At 41.3% G+C, this 26,538-nt stretch overlaps 1 protein-coding gene and 1 long non-coding RNA gene across 6 annotated transcripts in view; one reads left to right on the top strand and one right to left on the bottom strand.

Annotated features, from left to right (window-relative positions):
* Nucleotides 1–749: 749 nt before the first annotated feature.
* On the top strand, nt 750–18,555 carry TXNDC9 (thioredoxin domain containing 9). The gene is given in 5 exon segments (NM_001133079.1): nt 750–843; nt 3,836–4,056; nt 9,398–9,516; nt 15,377–15,631; nt 17,774–18,555. Coding segments are annotated over 4 exon segments (681 nt in total). The 5' UTR covers nt 750–843; nt 3,836–3,867; the 3' UTR covers nt 17,892–18,555.
* The window catches only part of LOC112132085 (uncharacterized), a 30,273-nt gene continuing 17,022 nt past the window's right edge, over nt 13,288–26,538 (bottom strand). For 2 of the 5 annotated variants that reach the window (XR_002913906.3, XR_002913907.3), the window contains 3 exons: nt 17,429–17,546; nt 15,558–15,635; nt 13,288–15,077 (listed from right to left, as the gene is read on the bottom strand). This is a non-coding gene — a long non-coding RNA (uncharacterized LOC112132085). Of the gene's footprint in view, nt 15,078–15,374; nt 15,636–16,319; nt 16,433–17,428; nt 17,547–26,538 lie in introns of all 5 variants that reach the window. The other 3 variants (XR_008522083.2, XR_008522084.2, XR_008522082.2) reach the window with 3 other exon arrangements.

The raw sequence follows: 26,538 nt of genomic DNA, 5'->3' as shown, positions 1-26,538 counted from the left end.
GAACCACAACGAACCAATAATGAGTCCTCTGGGATGTGCGAGAGAGATAAATCCAGGACAAAATAGGGACCTCTCAGTAACATCCGTGCATTATGCATTATGTACAGTCACTGGATAAAACATACAACAGAACACAGCCGATCAATTCCCTAACATAGGTCTTCGTCTTCACCCTCAAAGCGAGGGCGAGTTCTAAAAATTCCTGTATTTAGAAAAGTCAAGAGGGAACCTACAGGGGTGGTGGAAAATGTTCTATATCTGGATCTGGCCGGTGATATTTTGGGTTTTAACTATGCAAAAGTTAATTGTGCTGTATATGTTTATGCCTCGACTTTAGGAAAAATGTTAACAAAAGAAAACAAAGAAAACAACAACAACAAAAAAAAAGTTCATTCAACACTAACAGAATGGAAACGCAGTTCAAGCGTCACGGCTGAGCGAGAGCACAGCTCTCTCATTTCCAGTCTGGCGCACTGGACCTTGAATACTGAAGCACGCTCCTGAGAAAGTCCGGCCACGCCAGCCTGCGCACTAAGAAACTGCAACTCCCACCATGCTTTGCGGCCTTCCAGTTCGGCCGTGTACCCGGAGGAAAGCGAGGGTCGGACACCTTGGGTTCCGGGCTGCCGGGCGGAAGGCGCACGCGCAGAACTGTTCGCCACCCGACCGCCCGCCCCTTCCTCTGGCCTCCAAGGTGATATCGCGCGAGGTTCGCAGCCAATAAAGAGGCGGATGTGACGGCCTGTTTGCGGCCGCCGGCGGCTACTGCAAGGCGAAAGCTGGGGTGGACGTGTCTTTTGAAACTGCTGCTCTTTCACTTCTCAGGCATCACCGAGAGCTCAGGTGAGGCAGAGGGTAGTGAGAAAAATCCGACCACCACGTCCGGGTGCTGGTGAACATTCTGCTGCTCCACATCCGGAGCGGAGGAGCGGCGCGGCCCCAGCACCGGTGTTGGTGTCCTGGCAGAGGCTTTTGCGCATGCGCACTAGGAGGCATCGAAGTTGGGGCCACCGGGACTGTGACTTCTTCTGTTTCCCCGGGCGCAGGGAGTGGCCGGCATGCCATTGGGGAGGTACCTGGGGTTCAGTTAAGGACCAGGCCCCTTGATTGTTTTGGCAGATACCTGTAAGGGTGTCCAGGAAATGACTAGGGAATTTGAGGACGCGCTGTGTCCCGTCCCACCCTTCCAGCGGAGCTGTAAAAAGGAAGAATCAGAGGCTGTGGTTTGAAGAATGAAAAGCTAACGAGGGGTTGCATCGTCTCTTTACCCCGTTCTCAATGCTCTGACCACCAACACCTACACCCAGAATAGCTCTTCTTAATCGCATCATTTTACAGTTATCCCATAATTAAATTCTGGGCTCATTCTATAAAGTTCCAGGGTAAGCATTCTCTGTGCTTATCCCTGGAGCACAGCTTCCAACGTGCAATTCAGTATCTTATTTTCTTCTTCCAACCCCCTCACTGAGGGTCACAGTCCTACTGACATTTTTCTTGGGCGGTAGGGAGCGTGAAAATCTTTGCTGTGTTTGAAATACAGCACCTTTCCAATTCTATAGCACTCACGAGGAGCTTACAATTTTTTTTTAGACTCAAATACTTTTGAAACTTAACAGTGTAGTAATTTGAACAGAAGTTAGGCACGTGTTCATCCGACGTTAAATACATGTTTATTGAGTACCTGCTGTGTTCTATGGAGATACAAAGATGAAATCAAGTATGCTTTTCAAATGCTTTTCCTGTAAAGAAAAAGGAATCAGAATTGAAGTTTGCAAGAATATTTCTCTTCAGCGCAACGTTTATAGAGGGCCTGTGTGGGTCAGGATCTGTGTCAGAAGCTGAGTGAATGAATTCACAGTTTGTTGTGAAATTTGGGGTGCTTCAGTATTATTTGCAAATGTATCATAGTTTATTGATATGCAACAGCCTCCTGCTTTGATAGGCAAATTATAAATCATTTCTGCAGTAATAACCCTGAAATACACATAAACTTGCCCTCTAATTGTTGGTATAAAATTTCTCGTACAAAATACTCCATTTCTTTTAAAAGAAGTAAAATTTTGGCCGGGCGCGGTGGCTCACGCCTGTTATCTCAGCACTTTGGGAGGCCGAGGCGGGCAGATCACGAGGTCAGGAGATCGTAGCCATCCTGGCTAACACGGTGAAACCCCGTCTCTACTAAAAACAAAAAGAAATTAGCCGGGCGTGGTGGCGGGCGCCTGTAGTCCCGGCTAAGCTGAGGCAGGAGAATGGCTTGAACCCAGGAGGCGGAGCTAGCAGTGAGCGGAGATCACGCCACTGCACTCCAGCCTGGGCGACAGAGCGAGACTCCGTCTCAAAAAAAAAAAGTAAAATTTTGTACTAATTGCTAGTACAAAATACTCCATTTCTTTTAAAATATGTAGTCATGTGCCACATAAGGACATTTCAGTTTTATGAGATTATAATACTGTATTTATTGTACCTTTTCTATGTTTAGATACACAAATGCCATTATGTTACAGTTGTCTGCAGTATGCAGTACAATAACATGCTGTACAGATTTGTAGCCTAGGAGTAATAGGCTGTATGTTATAGCCTAGGTGTGTAGCAGGCTGTACCATCTGGGTTTGTGTAAATAGTCTATAATGTTTGAAACAATATCAAAATCACCTAATGATGCATTTTTCAGAATGTATTCCCATTGTTTTGTGGGTTTTTGGGTTTTGGTTTTTGGTTTTTGAGACAGGGTCTGGCTCTGTCGCCCAGGGTGGAGTGCAAGTGGTGCGTTCTCAGCCCACTGCAACCTCCGCCTCCTGGGCTCAAGCTATCCTCCTCCCACCTCAGCCTCCCTAGTAGCCGGGACTACAGGCGCACACCACCGGTCCTGGCCAATTTTTCTATTTTTAGTAGAGACAGGGTTCCATCATATTTCCCAGGCTGGTCTCAAACTCCTGAACTCAAGTTATCTGCCCACCTTGGCCTCCCAAAGTGCTGGGATTACGGGCGTGAGCCATAGCGCCCAGCCTAGAATGTATTCCCATTGTTAAGTGATGCATGACTGTAATTGAAATAGGTCTTCCTTTCTAATCTGAATTAGTACTATTTTGAAACTCTGATTTTGCGCAGAGGAGTGATGATGGAAAAAAACCCAAAATTTAGAAAAGTATTTGGAGTGTTTTACATCACAGTTAACACTGTCAGTAAATGAAAACCAGTATTAATTTTTGTGACCTCATAGACTGTTTTGTTAGGTAATGGGAGAACAGGAATGGACATTAATGCTTAGGGAACACCAGGCACTCTTCTTTACATAAATGGTAATGAGACGTCTTAGGAGTTAAATGAAACTCATTTGGGCAGCAGCCATGAAAAAAATCTGTGTTTTGCTCAACTGTACTCTGTGTTTAAGTAAAGTTTAGTATATACATTTATGCATAAAACCTCAGTAGGTATACTTTCCTATTGTTCGCAGTTGTTTCTGATTTCTCCTTCCCATTGGTAAAGAACACTGATCGTCAGTATATATCACTAGGTATAACTTCACAACTCATTTCTCTGTGGTTTGGTGATGGTCTTAAAGACTTATCTTGGCTTTAGTATAGTAAAACATATACTAAATAAGAAGCACCCTAAATTTGCTATAAGCAGTTTTTGAGTGGTGTGACTAGAACCTATTGAGAATTAAATTTAAAAACACATAAAAATTGTTAAGCCCAACATCAAGTGCTTGGATGTCGTTAGAATACTCCAGAGAGTACACATTATACACTTGCCAGAATTTTTGAAAATGGTAGAGAAAAGCTTGCTTATTGTTTGCATTTTTTAAAATGTATTTTGTAAATCTTCTCCCCAGCACCCAGGCTGAACTCTGTACCATTTGGAAGAATGGAAGCTGATGCATCTGTTGACATGTTTTCCAAAGTCCTGGAGCATCAGCTGCTTCAGACTACCAAACTGGTGGAAGAACATTTGGATTCTGAAATTCAAAAACTGGATCAGATGGATGAGGATGAATTGGAACGCCTTAAAGAAAAGAGACTCCAGGCATTAAGGAAAGCTCAACAGCAGAAACAAGTAACCTCTCTGCCCTGCTTTCTGAAATTGCTATAACAGTATGCGCCTAACAACTTATATATACATGTGCTGTAGTAGTTACATTTCGTTCTTTGTGTTTAGGGTTTTTGGAATTCAGAATACCTATTACTGTTAAAAATTTGCCCAGAAAAAAATATGTTTTAAAGACACATTCAAAATTAGCCCAATCTCTATATTAATCCACAGTCGAGTAAAAGAAAGATCTGCCCAAGATCGTTTTTCTGAGCTTGGATTTGTTTGGTTGAATGGAGGGCTAGGGAGTCATTGGTTTCCATTTTGGGTAATATTAAAGCCGATTTAGCTATTTTCAAAGCAAACGAGATAAGACAGATGAGATAAGAGCAATTAAGTCAATTTATGTTGAAAAATTTATTTCAGGCATTTCCAATGAAATAATTATGTGGCTTATTCAAAAGAATGCATGCTTTGTAACAAAGGTGGCCACAGCTCTATCGTTGTTGCCTCTTAGAATGTTTGTGTAGAATAAATGCAGAGTTGTAAACTCTGATTGAAACCAATGGATTAAATTCTGTAAATTGAAATTTTTTTTTCTTCTTTTTGAGATGGAGTCTCGCTGTGACACCCTGGCTGGAGTACAGTGGTATCATCTTGACTCACTGCAACCTCTGCTTCCCGGGTTCAAGCAATTCTTCTGCCTCAGCCACCCGAGTAGCTGGGACTACAGGCACACACCACCACGCCTGGCTAAGTTTTGTATTTTTAGTAGAGATGGGGTTTTGCCATGTTGGCTAGGCTGCCCTTGAACTTCTGACCTCAAGTGATCCGCCCACCTTAGCCTGCCAAAGTGATGGGATTACAAGCGTGAGCCACCACACCTGGCCAAATTGAATTTTGATTAAAACATTTTTTCCATTGGGTTACATGGAAATACATTATCACCAACTCTCGTTCCTTTTCAGTTGACTGTGACTTAAACATGAGGCTTAACTTTTCTGAAGAAATAGGGAGTTTTGACCAGGCATGGTGGTTCACGTCTGTAATCCCAACACTTTGGGAGTCCAAGGTGGGCAGACAACCTGAGGTCGGGAGTTCAAGACCAGCCTGGCCAACATGGTGAAACCCTGTCTCTACAAAAAATACATAAATTAGCCAGGTGTGGTGGCGCACACCTGTAGTCCCAGCTACTCAGGAGGCTGAGGCAGGAGAATCTCTTGAACTCAGGAGGTGGAGGTTGCAGTGAGTCGAGATTGTGCTACTGCACTCCAGCCTGGATGACAGAGCGAGACCCAGTTCCCCCACAAAAAAAGAGAAGGAGTTTTGTTTGTATTGCTGTAGCATCACTTTGATGTGTTTACACCCTCATGTTTAGAAGAGTTACTACAAAAGGAAATAATCTTTTATGAGTGAGTCCAAGTTTTTATATTTTGAGTTTTCTAAAATAGAGTACGTTATATGGTTTTTACCTGTACCCTATTTTAGAAAATAGACTTCTTTTCTTTTTCTTTCTTTTTTTTTTTTTTTGAGAGGGAGTCTTACTCTGTTGCCCATCCTGCCTTGACCTCTCAAGTAGCTGAGATTACAGGTGCCTGCCACCATGCCTAGCTAATTTTTGTATTTTAGTAGAGACGGGGTTTCATCATGTTGGTCAGGCTGGTCTCGAACTCTGAACTCAAATGATCCGCCTGCCTCGGCCTCCCAAAGTGCTGGGATTACAGGTGTGAGCCACCCCACGCCAAGCCCAATTGGCTCCTTTTCATAGTATAGGGCTGATAATTAGTATGCAAAGGACGGATTATTGGAATTTAAGGTAATATATGTTTAGGTTCTGCCACAAACTCATATTTCATAGTCACATTTAAGTACTAATTGCTAATATGCAACTAAAAATAATTATTTGTAACTAGGATATTTTTGTAGAGAGACTGAATTCACCTGATTTGCAGTGATGAACATACATTAAGTAATGTCTTAAAGGAACTTTTTGGCAGTTCAAAACTGGTCTGAATATTTATAATTAAAACCAACTAAGGCAGACTGGCTATAAGCCTTTTTTATTATTAATGTATAAATCAATTTAAAATGAATTTGTCATCGAGTAATTCAGAGGGTCTTATTTTGGAACTTTCACTGCATTTTCGTAGGTCTTTTATTAAAATATTTTCTGGAAATAGGCAAGCAAGCTAGTGATTTGTGTAGATATGCTTTTTATAAGAGATTATGCAGTAATTAGATTATACAGTAATTTTGATTTTCTGATCTACGAGGGTATTGGGGAGATCATTGTATGCATTGACTTACACTCGGCACTTACTAGGCCTAGGTCAATTTATATTCTTCTGTCAGCCAAGCACCCTCCTACTGTTAACTAGAGCTGGCACACGTAGGTAGGGAGCAGAATAGAGGGATAAGGTAAGAAATAGGAGTTAAGCAGAGGCTTGGGTGACAGCCACTGAGAGCCAGGTGCTGCCCGGCTGCCATGCCTCAGGTAGGCCCATCCTGCTTGATTCTGTTCTGCAGATACCTTAGGAGCACACGCTGTCCAAAAGGGGCTATGCTAAGAGCACAGGGGTGTAGCAAATGTGTCAGCAGAGGCCCTGAGCATTGGTAGAGGTTTGGAATGGGCACATCCTCCCTCAAAGGAGCCAGGACAGGTTTGGGTCTTCAGCCTCTTGGTTAAATACCTGAGAATAAATAATGAAAAGAAATAGCAGCTTTTTTTTTTTTTTTTTGAGATAGAGTCTTGCTCTGTTGCTCCGGCTGGAGTGCAGTGGCACATTCTCAGCTCACTGCAACCTCCAACTCCCAGAATCAAGCGATTCTTCTGCCTCAGCCTCCCAAGTAGCTGGGATTACGGACGCCTGCCACCATGCCCGGCTAATTTTTGTATTTTTGGTAGAGATGGGATTTCGCCATGTTGGCCAGGCTGATCTTGAACTCCTGACCTCAGGTGATCCGCCCACCTCAGCCTCTCAAAGTGCTAGTATTACAGGCGTGAGCCACTGCGCCCGGCCTAGAAATAGCAGCTTTTTAAAATACAAATACTTTTTTTTTTGAGACAGAGTCTTGCTCTGTCACCCAGGCTGGAGTGCAGTGGTGTGATCTTGGCTCACTGCAACCTCCGCCTTCGGAGTTCAAGCAATTATTGTGCTGCAGCCCCCGAGGAGCCAGGATTACAGGTGTGTGCCAACACACCTGGCTAATTTTCATATTTTTTGTAGAGACAGGGTTTCGCCATGTTACCCAGGCTGTTCTCAAACTCCTGTCCTCAAGTGATCCACCTGCCTCAGCCTCCCAAAGTGCTGAGATTACAGGTGTGAGCCACTGCGCCCAGCCTAACAAATACTTTTTAAGGGCACATATCATTGGTAAGTTGTGAAAGCAGTCATGAAACGTCATATGTCATTGGGGAATTGTATTTGAGAGTTAAACTGTGTATAGAAATTTCACATAAGAAAATATCAGGGTCTCCTGCGAGTGTCAGCTCAATGTAAGTGGATGTGATTCTGACACCGCAGTCATTAATGTAGTCTGGGCCATGTTCACTGACGTCCAGAGGAGGAAGGGAGAAGGCCCTCCTGGCTCTTTGGTTGGACCCCTTCTGGAGGCTGGATTCAGACCTCTGTCACATTTTAAGAAGACATTGGTGAATTAGAGTGTGTTTAGTTGATATCCTGGAAGAGTAGGAACTCTAGAAATCTTTTCATATGAGAACAGTTAAAAGGAACTGGAAGTGTTCAATGTGGAGAAGGGAAAACTTAGGCAATATGTGATGTTTGAAGGGCCCACGTGGGAAAGAGATTAAAACTTTAATCTTTGTCCAAGCTGGAATCCACAGACCAGAATTACGGATATATTGCAGTTCAGTGTGAGATGACCTTTCTAACAATTAGTGCAGGTATAGAGGCTTTTTAAACATTTATAAGGTGGTTATCAAAAGCAGACAGGGCTCTTGAGCTTCAGAGCTGCAGTATCCTCCTTCTCTCCCCAAGACGAATTGGGTTTATCTCATAAGCATTATTTTTATTTTTATTTATTTTTGAGACAGAGTCTCACTCTGTTGGCCAGGCAGTAGCGTGATCCCAGCTCACTGCAACCTCTGCCTCCCGGGTTCAAGCAATTCTCCTGCCTCAGCCTCCCAAGTAGCTGGGATTACAGGTGGCTACCACCACGGCTAGGTAATTTCTTGTATTTTTTTTTTTTTTTTTTTTAAGTAGAGACGGGGTTTCACCATGTTGGCCAGGCTAGTCTGGAACTCCTGACCTCAGGTGATCCAGCCGCCTCAGCCTCCCAAAGTGCTGGGATTACAGGCATGAGCTACTGCACCCAGCCTCATGAGCATTATTTTTAAAAGACTTGTAGTAACTTGGATCAAATGCTTCTGGTTTTAGTAGTTTAAGAGTACATGGATAGAGTTAAGTGGATATTTACATTCTGAGTCTCTCAAGTCTAAATTTTTATTTGGAAAGTTCTGAGAAAATAGATGTTTTAAGCTACAAAGACAGGTAATTGTCTTGAACCCAGGCCACGCTGTGGAGACATTAACTGTCCATAGACTAGTTTTGCATTGACAGTAGAAACAGGAAAGTAAATTGCTAAAAGAAATTCATTTTTCCTTCACTTCAGCCAGGCACAGTGGCTCATGTCTGTAACTCCAGCACTTTTGGAGGACAAGGTGGGAGGATTGCTTGAACCTAGGAGTTTGACACCAGCCTGGGCAATATAGTAAAACCCCGTCTCTACCAAAAAAAAAAAAAAAAAAAAAATGCCAGGCGTGGTGTGGCATGTGCCAGTGGTCCCAACTCCTTGGGAGACGATGTAGGAGGATCTCTTGAGCCCAGGAGGTTGAGGCTGCAGTGAGCTATGATCATGCCACCACACTCCATCCTGGGCAACTTTAGCAAGACCCATTCTCAAAAAAAACACACTTTTGGGCCGGGCACGGTGGCTCACACCTATAATCCCAGCACTTTGGGAAGCCGAGGCAGGCGGATCACAAGGTCAAGAGATCGAGACCATCCTGGCCAACATGGTGAAAACCCATCTCTACTAAAAATACAAAAAGTTGCTGGACATACTGGTGCCCGCCTGTAGTCCCAGCTACTTGGGAGGCTGAAGCAGGAGAATTGCTTGAACCCGGGAGTTGGAGGTTGCAGTGAGCCAAGATCGCGCTACTGCCCTCCGGCCTGGTGACAGAGCAAGACTCCGTCTCAAAAAAAAAACAAAACAAAAAAAAAAACACTTTTTTTTTTTTTTAATTGACTTCATTACAAAATACGATGGTGATTTGGACACTTAAAATGTCAAGTGGTTCTGAAAGAGATATCTCACATGTGTAATGTTTTTCCTCTCTCCAAATTAGGAATGGCTTTCTAAAGGACATGGGGAATACAGAGAAATCCCTAGCGAAAGAGACTTTTTTCAAGAAGTCAAGGAGAGTGAAAATGTGGTTTGCCATTTCTACAGAGACTCCACATTCAGGTAACTTTGTTTCCATCTGTGACTTTTTCTAAAAAAACACAGTGAATTGTTTGGCTGGAGATATACTGGCTTACTAGAGAAATTAAGAAAACTAAAAGAAAAAACTTCCTAAGTTGTTTCATTGTATTCTATCATATGTTATTTAGTATTAAGTTAAGCAGGCAGGGGCCCAGTGACTCAAGCCTGCAATCTCAGCACTTTGGGAGGCCAAGGGCGGGGTGGATCACTTGAGGTCAGGAGTTCAAGACCAGCCTGGCCAACATGGCGAAACCCTGCCTCTACTGAAACTACAAAATTAGCCGGGTGTGGTGGCAGGCACCTGTAGTCCCAGCTACTGGGGAGGCTGAGGTGGGAGAATTGCTTGAACCCGGAAGACGGAGGTTGCAGTGAGTGGAGATCGCGACACTGCACTTCAGCTTGAGCGATAGAGTGAGACTCCATCTCAAAAAAAAAAGAAAAAAAAGTTGTTATTTTAAACAGTAACTTAAAGAACAGTTACATGCAAAAGTATAAATGAATATTACTGAAAGTCAATATTCCCATATAAATGGCTTATATTTTTGAATTGTATTTTCACTAGCTAACTAAAAACATCTTAGAAATGTACACTTAAACTTTTTATCACCACGACAGTAATTATTTCCCTCTAGTATTGTGATATAGCCACGATATTGGGAACAGGCAACAGCTGTTGAGAGTCAGTGTTCCTTCAGTTCCTCCTTGAAGGAACTAGCATCTGTGATGAGGAGATGGTGGCTTGGCTAAACCTTTCACCAGAGCAGAGTTGGGATTGCCAATCTTGGCTAGAAGGAGAAGTGATTTTTCTTAGACCACCCTAGGTCTCCAAATTTCTCTAAGGAGGCAGATCTCTTATAAAATGTTAATACCTCCTCAGAAGAGGTCATATCTTAAACCAAAGGATCCAAGCCTTTGTGGTTTTTTGTGCACAGATTTGATTAGTTGCCAACACTTAAAAATTGAGAGATAACTCCTTTTGAAAATATCCACATTTAGAATTTTTCTTTAAAAAATCAGAAAACTTGCTAATAGCATAGCTGGAACTGTAATGGCAGTCATCTGCTGACTGGCACCTGCCTACCCGGGACAGACAAGCACTATGCTCTAGAGATTCTGGCACTCACTGTGGTTTCAGCTCTGCTGTCTTTCTCATTTCTGTGGCCTTCTTGCCCCTTTGTCTTGATCTCACAACCCAACAGCTTCATTATTAGTTAACATCTTTCAAGAATTGATTGCCTGGCGTTCACTGACTAAGAGAATAAAAATGAAACAAAATATTGAGGTGGTGGAATCCCTTGTGAGGAACAGTGAGAGAAGGGATTAGGCAGGTAGAAAGGTATCAGAGAAACCTCTGCCCTTGTGGTACATAGCCATCTCCCATTGGCACACAGTCCTCAAGTTGCCAACCTCTGACAAATATGATGAGGTGATATATAAATATACTAGTATGTAAAATATTATTTGTCCACTTGTTTTTTTTTTTTTTGTTTTTGAGACAGACTTTTACACTGTCACCCAGGCTAGAGTGCAATGGCAGGATCTTGGCTCACTCCAACCTCCACCTCCCGGGTTCAAGTGATTCTCCTGCCTCAGCCTCCCGAGTAGCCAGGGCTACAGGCACCCAGCACTACACCCGGCTAATTTTTGTATTTTTAGTAGAGATGGGGTTTCTCCAGATTGGCCAGGCTGGTCTCAAACTCCTGACCTCAGGTGATCCACCCACCTTGGCCTCCCAAAGTGTTGGGATTACAAGTATGAGCCACGGCACCCGGCCTCACTTGTTTTTTTTATGTCTTTCCCAATTGTTGGTTTTGTGAGGCAGCGCATTTGCCTGTATTGTGACCTACTGTTCTCTGGGATCATAGCCCTAAAGCAACTGCCTGACACATAGTAGATGGTCAATAAATACATTTGATGGTATATAAACAGTGCATCACCAGGAGTACTCACCTTCAAACAGAACTGAAAAATCAAAATCATCCAGTTAACTTCATATATTAGCAAAGTTCCTAGCACATAGTAGGCAGGATGCTTTGATGTATATTATCCCTAGAACATTCACAATAATCTTCAGAGGCACTTATTATTATTCCTGTATTTCATGTATAGAAGCCAAGATTTGGAGAAATTAAGTGACTCACCTAGTATCACTCAGATACTAAATGATAAAAAAAAAAAGGAGAGATTTGAACCCATGTTTTAAGCCCATTGCTATTTTTTTAATTTTTAATTTTTGTGGGTAGTAGTAGGTAAATATGGGGTACATGAGATATTTTAACACAGACATGCAATGTTTAATAATCACATCAGGGTAAATGGAGTATCCATCACCTCAAGCTTTTATCCTTTGTGTTATAAACAATCTAATTATGCTCTTTTAGTTATTTTTAAACGTACATAAAGGCCTATAGCTATTTATACCGTGACTGTTGTTTTGGATTTTTAAAAACTGATTGACGGGTTGGGCGCCATGGCTCATGCCTGTAATCCCAGTACTTTGGGAGGCCGAGGCAGGTGGATCATGAGGTCAGGAGATCGAGGCCATCCTGGCCAACATGGTGAAAACCCATCTCTACTAAAATACAAAAAATTAGCCGGGCATGGTGGCATGTGCCTGTAGTCCCAGTTGCACAGGAGGCTGAGGCAGGGGAATTGCTTGAACCTGGGAGGTGGAGGTTGCATTGAGCCGAGATCGTGCCACTGCACTCCAGCCTGGCAACAGAGCAAGACTCTGTCTTGCTCTTTAAATACAAATTAAAATTAGCCAGGCATGGTGCGGGTGCCTGTAATCCTAGCTTCTCAGGAGGCTGAGACAGGAGAATTGCTTGAACCCAGGAGGTGGAGGTTATAGTGAGCAGAGGTCGTGTCACTGCACTCTAGCCTGGGCGACAGAGCGAGACTCCATCTCAAAAAAAAAAAAAAATACGTTCCTTACTGCAGTTAAAGTATGGAGTTGATTTATTTACAAATTTTCAGGAACATATTTCTCATATGAAGGTTGATTTATCATTTGTTTTGAGCTTTATTTAAAAACCATTTATTAATTTGTTCTCTCTTACCATTTTTCACTGAAATCTTGTTACTGAACTACATGAGTGACATATGAAAAGATATATCCAGGGAAAAAGTGATGAGGCACCAAGGTTACACATAACTTATGTTAGACCCAAACTTAGTTCAGGAAAAACTACATCAAATACACATAAAGCTTACTGGTAAAAATAACCATGAAGTATTTTGTGTGTTAGTCATCTAAAGAGGTAGTTCTCAAGCTTTATTTGAGCATAAGAACAGCTGTATGTTTCCCAACTCCACTGCCAGAGAATTTTGATTCATCTGGATATTTTAAAAGTTGACGGCAGGCTGGGTGTGGTAGCTCACACCTCTAATCCCAGCACTTTGGGAGGCTGAGGCGGGTGGATTGCTTGAGGTCAGCAATTCAAGACCAGCCTAGTCAACATGGTGAAACCCCATCACTACTAAAAATACAAAAATTAGCCGGGCATGGTGGCAGGTGCCTGTAATCCCAGCTACTTGGGAGCCTGAAGCAGGAGAATCGATTGAACCCAGGAGGCAGAGGTTACAGTGAGCTGAGATCGCGCCACTGCACTCCAGCCTGGGTGACAAGAGTGAGAGTCCAACTCAAAATAAATAAGTAAAAGTTGATCATAATGAACACCTGGGGTTAAGAATGACCGGTCTAAAAGATTGTTACAACAGTCTGTTTTAGAAACACTCGTGAATTGGCCAGTCGAAAATGAATTTTTTTTTTTTTTTTTTTTTTGGAAATGAAATTTTTTTTAATCATTTTAATTTTGAAGAAATAAACTTTAGAATTTTAGAGTCATAGAATTTTAGTGGTAGGAGGAAATTGACAGTTTAATCTAGTGGTTCTTAAAAAGTTTTATGGGTCTTAGATCCCTTTGAGAATCTAATAAAAGCTATGTTCTCTTTCCCAGAAAAATAAAATTTATGATATACTTTTGAAGAGTCCATAGATGCCCTGAAGCAAATTCACTGCCCTGTAGAGCAGTATTTTGCTTTGTTTTCAAACAGCTTTATTAGAATGTAATTTAATGCCATAAAATTCATCCATTTTAAATGCCCAATTTAATAAATTCTAGTCTATTTACAGAGGTGTCCAACTACCACCACAATCTAATTTTATAACATTTCCATCACCTTAAAAAAAATTTTAAGTCAATTTACAGATTTTTTGAGACAGAGTCTCACTCTGTCGCCTAGCCTGGAGTGCAGTGGTATAATCTTAGCTCACTGTAACTCCCACCTCCCAGGTTCAAGTGATTCTCGTGCCTCAGCCTTCTGTGTAGCTGGGGTTTCAGGTGCCCATCATGACGCCCAGCTAATTTTTATTATTTTTAGTAGAGATGGGGTTTCACCATATTGACCAGGCTGGTCTTGAACTCTTGGCCTCAAGTGATCTGCCCACCTCAGCCTCCCAAAGTGTTGGGATTACAGGCGTGAGCCACTGCATCAGGCCAGAAAATACATTTTAATGTAAAGAAGATGTCACTTTTTTGTTTGTTTTTTGTTTGTTGAGATGGAGTCTCACTGTGTTGCCCAGAAAATAAATTTTAATGTAAAGAAGATGTCACTTTTTTTGTTTGTTTTTTGTTTGTTTGTTGAGGTGGAGTCTCACTATGTTGCCCAGGTTGGAGTACAATGGCACAATTTCGGCTCACTGCAGCCTCCACCTCCCAGGTTCAAGTGATTCTCCTGCCTCAGCCTCCCAAGTAGCTGGGCCTACAGGCATGCACCACCACACCCAGCTAATTTTTGTATTTTTAGTAGAGACAGGGTTTCACCGTGTTGGCTAGGCTGGTCTCAAACTACTGACTTCAAGTGATCCGCCTGCCTCAGCCTCCCAAAGTGCCAAGATTACAGGAGTGAGCCACCGCACCTGGCCAAGAAAATCTCACTTCTGTTTCCATCTTCATTGGAAGATGGCTTAATAAAAGTTACTACTGGTGGGCTGGGTGCAGTGGCTCACGCCTGTAATCCCAGCACTTTGGGAGGCTGAGGCAGGCGGATCACGAAGTCAGGAGATGAAGACCATCCTGGCTAACACGGTGAAACCCCGTCTCTACTAAAAATACAAAAAATTAGCCGGGCGTGGTGGCAGGTGCCTGTAGTCCCAGCTACTCGGGAGGCTGAGGCAGGAGAATGGCATGAACCAGGGAGGTGGAGCTTGCAGTGAGCCGAGCTCATGCCACTGCACTCCAGCCTGGGTGACAGAGCAATACTCTACCTCCAAAAAAATAAAAAATAAAAAAGTTACTACTGGTATTTTTTAATTCCCTAGAAGCATAATGGCCACATTTATTTAAATATTATTAGTAACCCTTAGCCTTAATGTGCTTCTTACTGACAGTGTTGCATATTTAGGAGTAAGAAGTTTTTCCTCAGTAATGATGTTCAGTTTTTCTTCATGACTTCCAAATATGGCACCATGTGTGCACTTCTGATTCTTGTAAGTCTCTTCCGAGTTCTGTCAAGTTTCAGTTTGTTCCTCTTCAAGTTTCCTGTGTAAGAGATAGGACAACTTCCTTTATGACTTAAAGCATATATTTAATATTTTAAAAGAGAATATCATTAATGCAAATCTGACTTTCTAGAATCTTATAGGCCGTTTTCCCATCTCGTAATCAGGCAGCTAACCTCTGATCTGGAAGTGAGGTCATCTGACACAAGTTTAAATTGGCTGCCATGTTATGAGAGTCAACAGAAAAACTACATAATTAGATTTCCCTTAATGATATTTATTTTGAAAAAAGCGATCTGTGGTTTTAGCTTATAATTTTCAATGTGTGGTTACTTACAGGTGTAAAATACTAGACAGACATCTGGCGATATTGTCCAAGAAACACCTCGAGACCAAATTTTTGAAGCTGAATGTGGAAAAAGCACCTTTCCTTTGTGAGAGACTGCGTATCAAAGTCATTCCCACATTAGCACTGCTAAAAGATGGGAAAACACAAGATTATGTTGTTGGGTTTACTGACCTAGGAAATACAGATGACTTCACCACAGAAACTTTAGAATGGAGGCTCGGTTCTTCTGACATTCTTAATTACAGGTAACTTTTAACAAAAGAAGAGATTGATTTTAATTCGTATATAGTTGATATTTTTCCAAAAGATTTTTGTATTGTAACATTTATTTTATGAAATTAAGGCATTTCGGCTGAGATGTAGAAAGTTTCTCAAAGGAAAAGCATGTGTTTTGAAGTTTGTAATATTAGCGTGATTTTACAGCAAAATCAGATTTACAGATAAAACTGATTTAATAGGTAAAACTGAGTCTCAACGTACTCCTGACTATAAAAGTTTTCAGCTTAACGTATACTATTGACAATAATTTTGTATTAATCTGGAAACTTAAAATGGCAATCCAGTGTTGACTGTTCCCTAATTTAAGCCAGATTACTCAAATGGATTCTGACTTAAGTGATTCTCTTTGATAAAATAAAAATTAAAAGCAGACTCTTGCAAAGAAAGTTATATTTTAAAATACTAGATTTTTAACATAGATATTTCTGTTTTACTTATAGAGGCTGATGAATACAAAAAGGTTTCTATGCCTAGCTTACATTGCTTGCTATGAAGAACAGTTTTAGTTTGAAAACAATCTAAAATCCAACTTCCATTTCCTTGTCCACTTCTTCAGACAAATAATTTATCTAATTCCACAAATCAGAGCATATCATCTTGTCTTTTTTGCCTTTTCTTGATTTGCAAAAGTAACAGGTAAAATTGTGCAATTACCATTCCAGAGTCATGCTGCCTTTCAGGAAGTAGAAGGTTCTCTCACGTTTTTCTCTCTCCCCCATTTCCCTCCCGTCTTTTCTCTGACTGTCCTAGACGTGCCGAAATCATTCCTATGTTGTAGAAATTGGTTTCATTTTCTTAATATTAACATAAAATATTAATATGTATTAAATAAAGTTATATATTTTGAAGTAATTTTAAGCCTTAAACAAATTGCAGCCAGGTGGGGCACTTGTGTAATCTCAGAAGATTACAAACTTTGAGAGGCTGAGGTGGGAGAATCAGTTGAGGCCAGGAGTTTGAGACCAATTTGGGCAACATAGTGAGATGAGACCTTGTCTCTACAAAAAACTAGTAGAAACAACCCCCTGCAAACTAGTACAAAGAATCCTCATTGACCCTTTGCCCATATTACCCAATTTTAAACATTTTATATTTGTTTTATCATTGTCTTTATAGATACTATGAAGTATTTTGGGAACCATTTGAGTGGAAGTTGTGAATACAGTGTCCCTTTACTCCTAAAGACTTCCATATGTATTTTCTAAGAACAAGAACATTTTCTTAGGTAGCAACAGTACAATTACTAAAACAGGAATTATTGTGTAATTTACTGTTCTTATTTCAAGTTTTCTCATTGTCCCAATATTGTCCTTCATACCAAAAATGCAGCACATTTAGTTATTACGTCTTTAGTTACCATTGTTCTTTGGTTCTTAAGACTGATGTTTTTGAAGAGTACAAACTGTTTATTTTGGAGAACATCTCCCAGTTTGGGTTTGTCTTATATTTCCTCAAGATTAGATTCAGATTATCGATTTTTGACAGGCATATTATGGAAGTGATGCATCATATCAGGAGGTGTGTGATGGTTTCTCTCATTTCCGGTGACAACCGAGCACTGTGTTAACCAAATGTTAATCCATAATTAATGATAAAAAGGAAAATAGGTCTGGTGCAGTGGCTCATACCTATAATCCCAGCACTTTGGGATGCCAAAGCAGGAGGATCGCTTGAGCCTAAGAGTTCAAGACCAGCCTGGGCAATGTAGTGAGATGTCATCACTGCAAAAAATGTAAAAATTAACTGAGCATGGTGGCACATACCTGTAGTCCCAGCCACTCGGGAGGCTGAGGTGGGAGGATCGCTTGAGCCCAGGAACTGGAGGTTGCAGTGAGCTGTGATCACACCACTGCACATCAGCCTGGGCCACAGAGTGAGACCCTGTCTCAAAAAGAAAGGAAAATAAAATTGATTTAAAACATTTAGTAGTATAAAATAAGGTTTAAGGCTATTAACCATCAATATAAGCATTATACCTCTTCCCTGACACCAGCATTTTAAAGAAATTTTATTCTATGTTACAGGAAGAAAACAAAAATAGATTTTTGTGCAGTTTAGTATACTAGTACTAAATCATAAAGAATAAAATGCTGGTTTTTTTTTTTTAGTGGAAATTTAATGGAGCCACCATTTCAGAACCAAAAGAAATTTGGAACAAACTTCACAAAGCTGGAAAAGAAAACTATCCGAGGAAAGAAATATGATTCAGACTCTGATGATGATTAGAGCTCAATAATTCTTTGTAAATTGTCTTTTTTTTCCTGCTTCAGATTTAAATGTGTTTTTAAAATTCTATTAATGTCTATACATTGGTCATCTAAATACTCATATTCTCGAGTTTTATACAGTTGTATCACATCGAAAGGTGTCTTTACTACTTTCTGTGTGGCCATCATGTTTAAGTTGAGGAAAACTCAGTTCTTAAATTATCTGGGAAGGGTCTGGGTTCTCTATTTTTGAGATTGACTTTATCACAATATGATTCTTACATCTTTATACCATTTACAATTGTGTTTTAGATCTACAGAGTTAGAAATTCAAAAACTATTCCAGGACTAATTCTTAATCGGCATTATTTATACAAGAGGTCAAGTAACATTTACTAGTGCAATACTGCACTTGTAAATGAATTATAAACACTCTTCTGGAATATATTTAAATAACCATTAAGGAACTGCTTATTTATTCTGGACACTGCATGTTGATGTTGAATCAACTGATGCCAGCAGAAAGCTATTTTGATTTGTGAACATACTGCCTTATTTAAAGGGTCCTGATTGCTTGTATTTTAAGACATTGATTAAAAAGAAACCAGGAAACACTTTTGAAATAACAGCATAAGGAACTTCACTGTCTCTGCTCAATAAAACACCTGTAACTGGAAGTTTAAGTTTATGTGGAAATTGTCATAAATGCATACACCCAACAAAAACATTTTTTCAAGAAAGTCTTCTAATCTTAGAATAGGGAGTCTGTGGCATTGGAGCCATGACCCCATTCCCTCTCTCCAGTTCCCAATCCTGGACTACAGTTTCTCCTCTGGAAGAGTAGATTATTAGCATGCCTCATTCCCTGAAGCTCTGTGTTGCAGAAGCCGTTTTGCAAGCAAGAGTAGCCAAGAGGTTTGGTGCTCCTTCCTCCACCTAGTCCCCACTTACAGCACAGAAACTCTAACCCAGGAATATCAGACTGAGAATACTGGGCTTCAGTTGCTTTTGCCCCAGCTTACTCATAGGATGAAGGCTCTGTACTCGTACGTAGAGTGAAGGTTCCATGCAAGGAGATGCATTTGGAGGAGACCAGGAGTTATGTCACCCGTTTCCCCCTTGTAGACTGTGGGTATAACTCCTAGAAAAGCAGGCCACTGTCCCCACTCCTAGCTCTGGAGCAGCAGAACAGAGGTTCTGTCCAGTGGAAATGGCAAGTCATAAAAACAGCTCTGGGCCGGGCACGGTGGCTCACGCCTATAATCCCAGCACTTTGGGAGGCCGAGGTGGGTGAATCACAAGGTCAAGAGATCGAGACCATTCTCGCTAACTTGGTGAAACCCCGTCTCTACTAAAAATATTTAATAAAGGGACTGACTAGAATAGGATGAGGGAAGATGTTGAAGTGTAAGGGTGCCACCAAATACGTTGGATCTGGGGAGGGGAGCAATTAAGAGCATATTGACAGCTCCCTGATGGCAACAAGCAAAAGGGAATGCCAACAAGCTCAACAGAAAGAGCCTGGCACGGTGGCTCACACCTGTAATCCCAGCACTTTGGGAGGCCAAGGTGGGCAGATCACTTGAGGTTAGGAGTTCAAGACCAGCCTGGCCAATATGCTGAAACCCTGTCTCTACTAAAAATTTAAAAATTAGCCAGGCATCATGGCATGTGCCTGTAATTCCAGCTATTCAGGAGGCTGAATCGCTTGAACGCAAGAGGCAGAGGTTGTAGTGAGCCAAGATCACACCACTCCACCCCAGCCTGGGTGACGGAGTGAGACCCTGTCTCAAAAAAATAGAGGCAGCTGTTATTAGTCCTAGGGTTAGAACAAGCCTCAAAGATACTCTACAGGGGCCTGAATTTAACTGGATTAAACTGCGGCGACTTGTGCCCCAGAGCATTGTCAGAAACAATAGAGTGGCCAGGTGTGGTGGCTCATGCCAGCACTTTGGGACGCGGAGGCGGGAGGACCACTTGAAGCCAGGAGTACAAGACCAGCCTCAGCAACATAGTGAGACCCTGTCTCTATAAAAGTCAGGAAACAACAGGTGCTGGAGAGGATGTGGAGAAATAGGAACACTTTTACACTGTTGGTGGGACTGTAAACTAGTTCAACCCTTGTGGAAGTCAGTGTGGCGATTCCTCAGGGATCTAGAACTAGAAATTCCATTTGACCCAGCCATCCCATTACTGGGTATATACCCAAAGGACTATAAATCATGCTGCTATAAAGACACATGCACACGTATGTTTATTGCCGCATTATTCACAATAGCAAAGACTTGGAACCAACCCAAATGTCCAACAATGATAGACTGGATTAAGAAAATGTGGCACATATACACCATGGAATACTATGCAGCCATAAAAAATGATGAGTTCATGTCCTTTGTAGGGACATGGATGAAATTGGAAATCATCATTCTCAGTAAACTATCGCAAGAACAAAAAACCAAACACCGCATATTCTCACTCATAGGTGGGAATTGAACAATGAGAACACATGGACACAGGAAGGGGAACATCACACTTCGGGGACTGTTGTGGGTTGGGGGGAGAGGGGAGGGATAGCACTGGGAGATATACCTAATGCTAGATGACGAGTTGGTGGGTGCAGCGCACCAGCATGGCACATGTATACATATGTAACTTACTTGCACATTGGGCACATGTACCATAAAACCTAAAGTAAAAAAAAAAAAAAAAAAAAGGAAAAAAAATGAGTGGTTAGCTAGTAAATTAGTGGGTGCTAATAGTAGGATGTGATAACAAAAGAGGTTCTAACTAACTAGAACGTTTCCCAGAAGACCAGGAAAACGTAAAAGAGAGCCCTATCAAAACCACTGTCTTTGGGGCTAGAGGGAGTAGTCATGGTGACTGCACACACCCAAACTGTACTCTGAGGAGGGACATCAGAGCCTGCATACTTCAGAGTAAGTGGACTTAACTGAAATCATCCAGCCAAGAAACTAAACAAGAAGAAATGTGCTGGAGGGTAGGGGGTAGGGGCTGGAGGGAAATTAGCTGGAGGGTAGGGGGTAGGGGCTGGAGGGAAATTAGCTGGAGGGTAGGGGGTAGGGGTTGGAGGGAAATTAGTATCCAGAGCTGCTGTGACACAGTATCTAAAATATCCAGTCCTCAACAACAAATTACAAGACATACAGAAGAACAGGAAACTAATCCATACAAGGAGCAAAAAAGCAATCAAAGGAAACTGAGAGGGTCAACAGGTTGGAAGCAGATAAAAACTTCAAAGTATTATTATAAGTGTGTTCCAAAAAAACTAAAGGAAACTGCTGGAAGTATAAGGAAGGTATGCTTACAATATTCCATCAAACAGAGAATATCAACAAAGAAAGGAATTTAAAAGGGCCAAATCGGCCAGGCGCGGTGGCTCATGCCTGTAATCCCAGCACTTTGGGAGGCTGAGGCGGGCGGATCACGAGGTCAGGAGATTGAGACCATCCTGGCTAACATGGTGAAACCCCGTCTCTACTAAAAATACAAAAAATTAGCTGGGCGTGGTGGCGGGCGCCTGTAGTCCCACCTACTGGGGAGGCTGAGGAAGGAGAATGGCGTGAACCCGGGGAGGCGGAACTTGCAGTGAGCCGAGATTGCACCACTGCACTCCAGCCTGGGCAACAGCAAGACTCCATCTCAAATAAAATAAAAAAAAAAATTAAATAAAATAAATAAAATAAAATAAAATAAATAATAAAAAAATAAATAAAATAAGCCAAATAGAAATTCTAGAGTTCAAAAGTAAAGTAACTGTAATGAAAAATTCATTAGAGGAGCTCTACAGTAGATTGTGTTCACAGTAGAAAGAATCAGCAAATTATTGGAAGAAATGATGCCTGAAAATCAAATATTTGATGAAAACATTAATCCAAGAAGATCAACAAATTGTAAGATAACATAGAAAGATGCATACCAAAACTATAGTGAAAACAATGAAAGAAAAATAATCTTGAAAAAAAAAAAACTACTCATTGTGTATAAGAAAACCCATTGGCCCAATGCTGTGGCTCACTCCTGTAATCCCAGCGCTTTGGGAGCTTGAGGCAGGAGTGCTTGAGGCCAGGAGTTCAAAACCAGCCTGGGCAATATAGTGAGACCCCATCTCTACAAAAAAATTTTAAAAATTAGCCAGGTGTGGTGGCATCCACCTCATAAACTACTTGAGAGGCTGAGGCAGGAGGATCACTTGAGCTCAGGAGTTTGAGGCTACAATGAGCTGTGATTGCACCACTATACTGCAGCATGCGCAGCAGAACAAGACCGTGTCTTCTTTTTTTTTCATGTTTCAGTGTTCTTAAGTTAAAAAAAAAATAATAATAAAATAAATGCAAAGCTTTATTTTAGGAGTCAGAGGACTTGATATTAAGTCTTAAGATTGTAATACTGCCCCTGCCAAGTTAATCTGCAGATTCAACAAATTCAAAAAAACAAAAACCCCCACTCCCAGATACCTTTTTGCAAAAATTGACAAGTTGATCTTAAAATTTACGTGGACCCAGAGTAGCCAAAATAATCTTGATAAATAACATATTTGGAGTACTCACACACTCGGATATCAAAACTTAGGGCAAAACTACAATTATAAGACAGGCCTAAAGATAAGCGAAATAAAAGTCCAGAAATAAACCCTTGTGTTTTATAGTCAATTGATGTTTGGCAAAAGTGCCAAGACAATTCAAATGGGAAAGAATAGTCTCTTCAACAAATGGTTTTGGGACAAGTTAATATTGACCCCTCCTTTTATGCGATATACAAAAGTTAAACTCGAAATGTAACAAACACTTAAATATAAGAATTAAAACTATAAAACTTAGAGAAAAATCTAAGGGTAAATCTTCACGACTTTGGGTTACACAAAGCCTTGTTGATGTGACAAGTCACAAAAGAAAAAACAGATGAACACCAAATATAAAAACACTTTTGCTGCAATTGATACCATCAGATTAGAATAACAACTCAGAATTGGAAAAATATTTGCAAATCATATATCTGATAAAATGTATCCAGAATGTGTAGAGAATTCTTTCAACCCAATAAAAATAATACAAATACCCAATTTTAAAAATGAGTAAAGGGGCCGGGCGCGGTGGCTCATGCCTGTAATTCCAGCACTTTGGGAGGCTGAGGCGGGCGGATCACGAGGTCAGGAGATCGAGACCATCCTGGCTAACACGGTGAAACCCCGTCTCTACTAAAACTACAAAAAAAAAAATTAGCTGGGTATGATGGCATGTGCCTGTAGTCCCAGCTACTCAGGAGACTGAGGCAGGAGAATGGCGTGAACCCAGGAGGCAGAGCTTGCAGTGAGCCAAGATCGCGCCACTGCACTCCAGCCTGGGTGACAGAGTGAGACTCCATCTCAAAAAAAAAAAAAAAAAAATTAACCAGGTGTGGTGGTGGGCGCCTGTAGTCCCAGCTACTAGGGAGGCTGAGGCAGGAGAATGGCGTGAACCCGGGAGGCGGAGCTTGCAGTGAGCTGAGATCATGCCACTGCACTCCAGCCTGGGCGACAGAGCGAGACTCCGTCTCAAAAAAAAAAAAAAAAAAAGAGTAAAGGATCTGTACATCTTCCCAAAAGAAATGGACAATTGGGCAGTAAGTACATGAAAAGAAGCTCAAATCATTAGCTATCAGGGAAATGTAAATCCAAACCACAATGACATCCCACTTTGCACCAGCCAGGATGATTATAATAAAAAAGGCAGACAACATGGTGAAACCCCGTCTCTACTAAAAATACAAAAATTAGCTGGGCGTGGTGGCACGCGCCTGTAGTACCAGCTACTCAGGAGGCTGAGATGGGAGAGTTGCATGAACCCAGGAGGCGGAGGTTGCAGTGAGCCAAGATCGCGCCACTGCACTCCAGCCTGGGTGACAGAGCGAGACTCCGTTTCAACAACAACAAAAAAGGTGTAGTATTTGCATATAACCTGCCACATATCTTCCTGTGCACTTTAAAACCTCTCCAGATTATGTATAATACCTAATACATTGTAAATGCTATATAAATAGTTGTTATACTGTATTGATTAGACAATAATGACAACAAAAAAAAGTCTGTACCTAATAGGTACAGACAAAGCCAGATATTTTTCTTTTCTGGACTATTTTCCATCTGCTGTTGGTTGAATTCACAGATGCAGAACCCAAGGATATGGAGGGCCAAAGAAGCATTTACAGAGGAAGGAGAGTGTAGATTCATGAAAACTAAGGAGGAGATTTGAAACAGGAAGGCTTGATTCACAGTTTTAAAGGCTGCAAAGGAGGTAAATTGAAAAAAAAGACTAAGAGGCCATGTGAAGGTCATCAACCATCATCAAGAGAGAAATTCCGCAGAGCAATCAGTGCAAAATCCATGTTTTCCTTACCAAAAACCAAAAACTTCATCACAATATGATATGAACTTACCCATATGAAGTCTTTCAGTGGCCCCAAAACAAATCATATATATTTAATGAATAGCCATTATTGAAAAAATATATACTAAAAAGTAACTACACTGGAAAACCCATGACGTATTGTTACTATTGTAATTGGGAGAGAAGTCAGATGTTAGAATATTTTAGGAATGAAATAGGTCAAAAGAAAGAAAAATGTGAAGGATATGAATAAACAGAGAAATGTAGGAGGGACAAAAGGACCCACTCTTTAAACTGTCAATGGCAGGCTCGAACTGTTTTTGCTTATGAGGACTTCAAGTCCCTGCAGAGGTCAGGGTGGCTTCTAACATTGTATGCTCACCTATATTTCATCAGGCTAACAATAATTTTGATGGCTGATCTGCTGAGAGAAGATTTTTTTTAAAGAGACAGGTCTTACTCTGTTGCCCAAGCTGGAGTGCAGTGGTGGTCATAGCTCACCATAACCTCAAACTCCCGGGCTTAAGTGATCCTTCTGCTTCCTGAGTATCTAGGACTACAGGCATGTACCACTGCACCCAGCACAAGACGGTCTTGATTACAGACATTTATTTAGGGATACAATGTAAAATAACTGACTTTGTATAACCCTATCACTATATATCACTATATTCTAAATGTCTAGGGAAAAGTAGGGGGAAAGACTGGATTAGGCCAGGCGTGATTACCAGTAATCTTAGCACTTTGGGAACCCAAGGTGGGAGGATTACTTGAGGCCGAGAGTTCAAGACCAACCTGGCCAACATAGCAAGACTCTGTCTCTATTTCAATTAAAAAATAGAAGAAGAAAAAAGACTTGGTTGGCAGTTTTGTTTGTTTTGTTGTTGTTTTTGTTTGTTTTTTTGAGACAGTTTTGCTCTTGTTGCCCAGGCTGGAGTGCAATGGTGCCATCTTGGCTCAGTGCAACCTCCGCCTCCTGGGTTGAAGCAATTCACCTGCCTCAGCCTCCTGAGTAGCTGTCATTACAGGCATGCGTCACCACACCCGGCTAATTTTGTGTTTTTAATAGAGATGGGGTTTCTCCATGTTGGTCAGGCTGGTCTCAAACTCCTGACCTCAGGTGATCCTCCTGCCTCGGCCTCCCAAAGTGCTGGGATTACAGGCATGAGCCACTGTGCCCAGCCTTGGTTGGCAGTTTTTACCATTAATTATACCATTATTTTTTCTGATTATGAAAGCAATAAGGCATACAGTGTCAATCATTAAGGAAATATGAAATATGTAAAATAAGAATGTTCTCTAGTCTCATCTCCACAGATAACTTCTTTCAAGATTTGATGCATTTTCTCCCAAATTTTTATTTTCTAGACATACACTAACATTTGTCTTTGTTAAAATGGGGTCACTGAGTACATTTTATTTTGCGACTTGTTTTTTTCCTATTTACCTGTACAGCCAGCACATTTTCTTATGTCATCATGGTAGTGCTGCCTCTCTCTTTAATTAATGCAAAGTGTTCTATTGTGCAGATGGTACATATGAAAATATTTCTTTTTTTTTTTGAGACGGAGTCTCGTTCTGTTGCCCAGGCTGTAGTGCAGTGGTGCGATTTCGGCTCACTGCAACCTCCACCTCCCGGGTTCAAGCAATTATCCTGCCTCAGCCTCCCCAGTAGCTGGGAGTACAAGCATGTACCATCGCTCCCAGCTAATTTTTCGTATTTTTAGTAGGGACGGGGTTTCACCATATTTGCCAAGCTGGTCTTGAACTCCTGACCTCAAGTGACTCACTCACCTCAGCCTCCCAAAGTGCCAAGTAAAATATTTTAGTGGGAAAATGTCCACAGAATAAGGGGTGTGGGCTTGGTCAGTGGAGAGTGGCTGAAGAGGTGAGAGGGAACCAAGGCTCTTCCTGCTATTTCTTTGCTAGTGCTGGCCCCTTTAGGGGCTTCCCTTCCCTCAGATATGACTGCCAGGGTCTTCCATCCCTACTTTCTGCCCCTTCTCTGAGGGGCCTGAGCCCCCTCAGCCTCCCAAGTTCATCCAAACAAACAAGTTATGGCCTTCATAAAACTGTCTGATTAAATGTGTATTATTATTATTTTTCCTTTTTTATTATACAGGATATAAATGCTTAACTCTTTTCATGTATTTTTAAGCCAACTGACAAATAATTTTGAGCTTGTCATTAGCATCCTTGGGCTAATGTAATAAAACTTTGTTACTTAAAACTATGGTTTTCTAAGTTTTAAATTGCATAGGAACAATAAGGATCTGATCATAA

Source organism: Pongo abelii, chromosome 12 (genome assembly GCF_028885655.2).
Source record: "Pongo abelii isolate AG06213 chromosome 12, NHGRI_mPonAbe1-v2.0_pri, whole genome shotgun sequence".
NCBI lineage: Eukaryota > Metazoa > Chordata > Mammalia > Primates > Hominidae > Pongo > Pongo abelii.
This window is presented reverse-complemented; position numbering and strand designations above follow the sequence as displayed.